The 3919-nt window shown below is 47.9% G+C and overlaps 1 protein-coding gene across 1 annotated transcript in view; it reads right to left on the bottom strand.

Moving 5' to 3' along the window:
* Positions 1 to 3919, bottom strand: part of IDNK (IDNK, gluconokinase) — a 22922-nt gene that overhangs the window by 17818 nt on the left and 1185 nt on the right. The window contains exon 2 of the mRNA XM_021706177.1: positions 3705 to 3795. Within this exon, the coding sequence (XP_021561852.1) occupies positions 3705 to 3795 (91 nt within the window). The remainder of the gene's footprint in view (positions 1 to 3704; positions 3796 to 3919) is intronic.

Here is a 3919-nt window from a genome sequence, read left to right as displayed (position 1 = left end):
GGGGAGGGAAGGGGGTAGAATAAATGAGATAGTCAAAGGGCCTGAACTTGTTCCATCAGCAGAGAGGAGGAGATGCCGAGGGTGGTTCACCAAGACTGTTAAAATACAAAGCAGCAAGCACTGCCACCCACTCAAATAGCTGCCATCTTCCATTCATTCATTCATTAAGTCAACAAGTATTGATTGAGCACCTACTACGTGCCAGGCACTGTTCAAGGCACATGTGCCCGTAAACCCAAGAGAAAATGATCCTTCACCTTCAGACGGGGGAGGGGGAGATAGTGAACACAGTAAACAAGTCAACTCAGTGCTTGAGGTTACTTTTTAACAGTGTGGGGTCTTTCTGTTTGGAAACTATTGTTTTCTGAGGCTGAGAGGAACATTTCTCCAAATGTTATGGAGTGTCATTTAAAGATCTGGCACGGGTACCAGCATTTCACAAAAGCCAACAAAAAACGTAATGTTGCTACAGCTAACGAACCATATAATCAAGTCTCAGACTTTTTATTACCCAGCTAGTCAGCACCATCTGACACATCTCCCTGATCTTTAGTCATTGGAGGGCCCAGGGCTCAGTTCTTGGCCAATTTATCTACACTTGCTCCTTCTTTATCTACACTCACTCTTTGGTGATCTCAACATCTTAGGTCTTTGAACACAGCTACACACCAATGATTCCCCCATTTACATGGAAACGGCCTCTCCCTTGAACTTCTCCTTCGAACCAGGATATCCAACCACCACCCCCTTGACAAATCCACTTGATGACGGATGGGCATGTCCAACTCACCCTACTCCACAGGGGGCTTCTGAGATATTTCTCCCCACATCTGCTCTATCGACCGCTTCCCCATTCCAGTATGAAGAACTCCCTTCCTCCAGTTACCCAGGCCTGAGATCTCGAGCCATCCTTGACTCCTCTGTCCCTCTCATACCCCACATCCAGTCCACAAACATATCTTAACTCTGCCTTCAAAATCTTGCCAGCGTTTGACCGCTTCTTTTCACTAGCATTGTTTCTCCGACCTCATCTCCTGTCATTCTTCCCTTCCCTCCAACCAGTGGCTTTCTTGCTGGTTCTTGAAGAAGCCAAGCCTTGGGGCCCTTGCACCTCCCCTTTCCTCTGCCATGTCCTTTCCCCAGCTGTTCATTCACAAGACTTAGTCCCTCAATTCTTGTGGGTCTTTGCTCAAATGTCACTTCCTCCCAGAAGCCTTCCCTGACCATCCAGGCGCTCTTTGTTCCACTTACCTTCCTTTATTTTGCCCTCTAGCATCTATCACCAATGGACACACTGTATATATATTTATTCATTTGTTCTTTGTCTCCCATATTGGGATGTAAATCCTTTGAGGACAGGGGTTTTATCTGTCCTGCTCACTACATGACAATGATGTAGAGTAAGGATTGAGCTCAATAAATAGTAACTGAATGTATGACTATCATAAACTGTTAATCACGGTTTAGACCCCCTCTTCTGATCCAAGGCTTAGGGCGGTAAATGAATCACCCAGGCTCACACAGCCCGACAGCAGCAGAACCAAGACCTAGGACTCTTAATTCTCACTACATCTCACCATGGCAGGTTTTTTTCCTTTTAAAAATATATGTATATACATTTCCCCCCCAATTTCTTCAAATCACACAACAGCTAGGGATTTTAAACTCCATGTTTTATTTCAATTTCAGTTCAAGATCTCTCCTCTCTGAGGCTAAACCCTCACGATAGTTTAGGAAGCTAAACCTACCTACCTGGACTAAGAGTCTTGAATAAACAAAGGGGACCCCCAAGAACCTGGAATTTATTTATTAAAAATTGTGTATTTATTCTTACATGCTTAAACTTTAGGTCACCTTCAAAGTACTCCCTGTCGGATGCAATACACCTATTGAGATGCTTTTTCCACTGCTCAAAACAGTTCTCAAACTCATTGATTTTGATGCCTTTTGGTGCTGCTGCCATTTTTGGGCCTCACCTCTTCCACATCAGCAAAACGTTTCCCTTTCAGGATATTTTTCATCCCAGGAAACAAAATACGAGTTGCTCAGGGTGAGATTGGGTGAATAGAGAGGGTGGGGCACGATGGTCAAGACAAAAAAAAAAAATACTGAACACTCAGCTGACAGGGGCAAGTTGTTCGTGCAAACCACCCATCAGGAAATGGGCACACAAAATGAAAGAATCTCCCCTCAAAAAGAATTCACCGAAGTCAAACACAGCCTCTCACAACAACACTACCTGGTACACTGATGCTGGTGGGTTCCTAGAACACCTGCCTAGCGGGGAAGCCTGCACTACAAGGGACTCGCCCTCTAAGACAATTCATGTTTTTTGGGGTCCCCCTCGTACACCTGACTACATGATAGTAGTTTCTGATTCAGAAAATTCTAGAAGGATACCATAGGTCTTAGAAGTTGATGATGTTTAGTTGAAGTATTGTCTCTGGCTACCTGCTGCTTGAAAGGACCGACCGAGAGTGGGAAGCCATTTTTCCTCTTGTTCTTAAACCCTGACACAATGATGAGAAAGTAGAAGCTATGCTTTTGGAGAAATGCACCCTTTAGGTATAATTAACTTTACCGACTTTGTCTTTTCAGAAACAGACTTCCAGGTATCGGAGGTATCTCACAGTGGCAATCAAGTTTGCCTAGAGTAAAGGGAATTTACAAGGCCTAAGAGATCATGCATTGGGCAAGGACTGTAAAAGTCATGAAACTTGTCATTACAAAAGTTATAACCGCTCAGAGGGAGAGCAGGTGGGGATTCGATCTTCTGGTAAATTGAGCATTATCTACAGGGAAGCCAAGGAGCCCCCGAAGCTACCCACTGGGAATGCCTAGGAGACAAGGGGAGGTGCACCCTCCATGAGGTCTAAGGAATGTCGTTTGGGAAGGTGCAGGAGAATTAGAATCCTTGTTGCGCCCTTCTTTAGAGGCTATGACGATGTGGGCGAACATTAATGGGTCTCTGTGTCACAGAATCTCCAAGACATCCACAGGTGGTCAAGGAAGTCACAGCAGTCACGGACAACATCTCCAAGGAAAAGGATTTAAGCCAGGACTCTGGGGGGCTAGGAGGCCACACTCACCTAGAGTGTAGGCCCACTCCCTGTCTGTAGGGAGCGAACTTTTCTTAACTAAATCTTTTCTTCTCTCACCTCTGTGTGTCACAATTCTTTGCAATTTACTCGGATCTCTGCGTTCCCTGCGCGACACCTCCACCTTGTCAGCCCCGGCGGTGCTGCGTCCCTCTCTACTGCGCCTCCCTGTGCCTCTACATCCTCACCCTGTCCGCCTGTTCCCTAACGCGGCTGAATGCTGCAGTGGCTTTTTTTTTTGAGTTGGAGTCTCACTGTCACTCAGACGGGAGTGCAGTGGGTGCTCTCAGCCACCGCAGCCTCGACCTGCTGGGCTCCGGCGATCCCTCCGCCTCAGCCTTCCGAGTAGCCCGAACTACAGGCGCGCGCTACCACGCCCGGCTAATTTTTTTTGATTTATTGCAGAGATGAGGTCTCCCCAATTTGCCCAGGCGGGTCTCGAACCCGCAGGCTCAGGCAATCCACTCACCTCGGCCTCCCAAAGTGCTGGGATTACAGGCTGAGCCACCGAGCCCGGCCTGCCGCGGCTGTCTTTTCTGATTTCTGTCGCATGGGGAAGCCAACTCCCCAATCCCCAAAGTGGCCAGACTGGGAAGTAGAACCTACGAGGCTGCCAGAATTCCCTCCTTCCTTTCCAAACTCTCAGGAGCCACCCTCCACGCTAACACCGCCTCCTTCCGGCTTGGGCTGACAAACACTGACCGAAGAAAGGGGGAAACAAGAGACCTGACGGTTAAATTCGCTTTCCAAAATCGAACCGGAGAAGCCCAGGCCCCACGGAGGGGGCCGCCGCCCGCCTGCCCACCCAGCCCCACCAGCGG

The sequence above is a fragment of the Carlito syrichta genome, unplaced genomic scaffold, assembly GCF_000164805.1.
Source record: "Carlito syrichta isolate Samal-C Ts95f unplaced genomic scaffold, Tarsius_syrichta-2.0.1 Scaffold315331, whole genome shotgun sequence".
Classification (NCBI taxonomy): domain Eukaryota; kingdom Metazoa; phylum Chordata; class Mammalia; order Primates; family Tarsiidae; genus Carlito; species Carlito syrichta.
The sequence above is the reverse complement of the archived record's forward strand: the minus strand, read 5'-3'. Positions and strand labels throughout refer to the sequence as shown.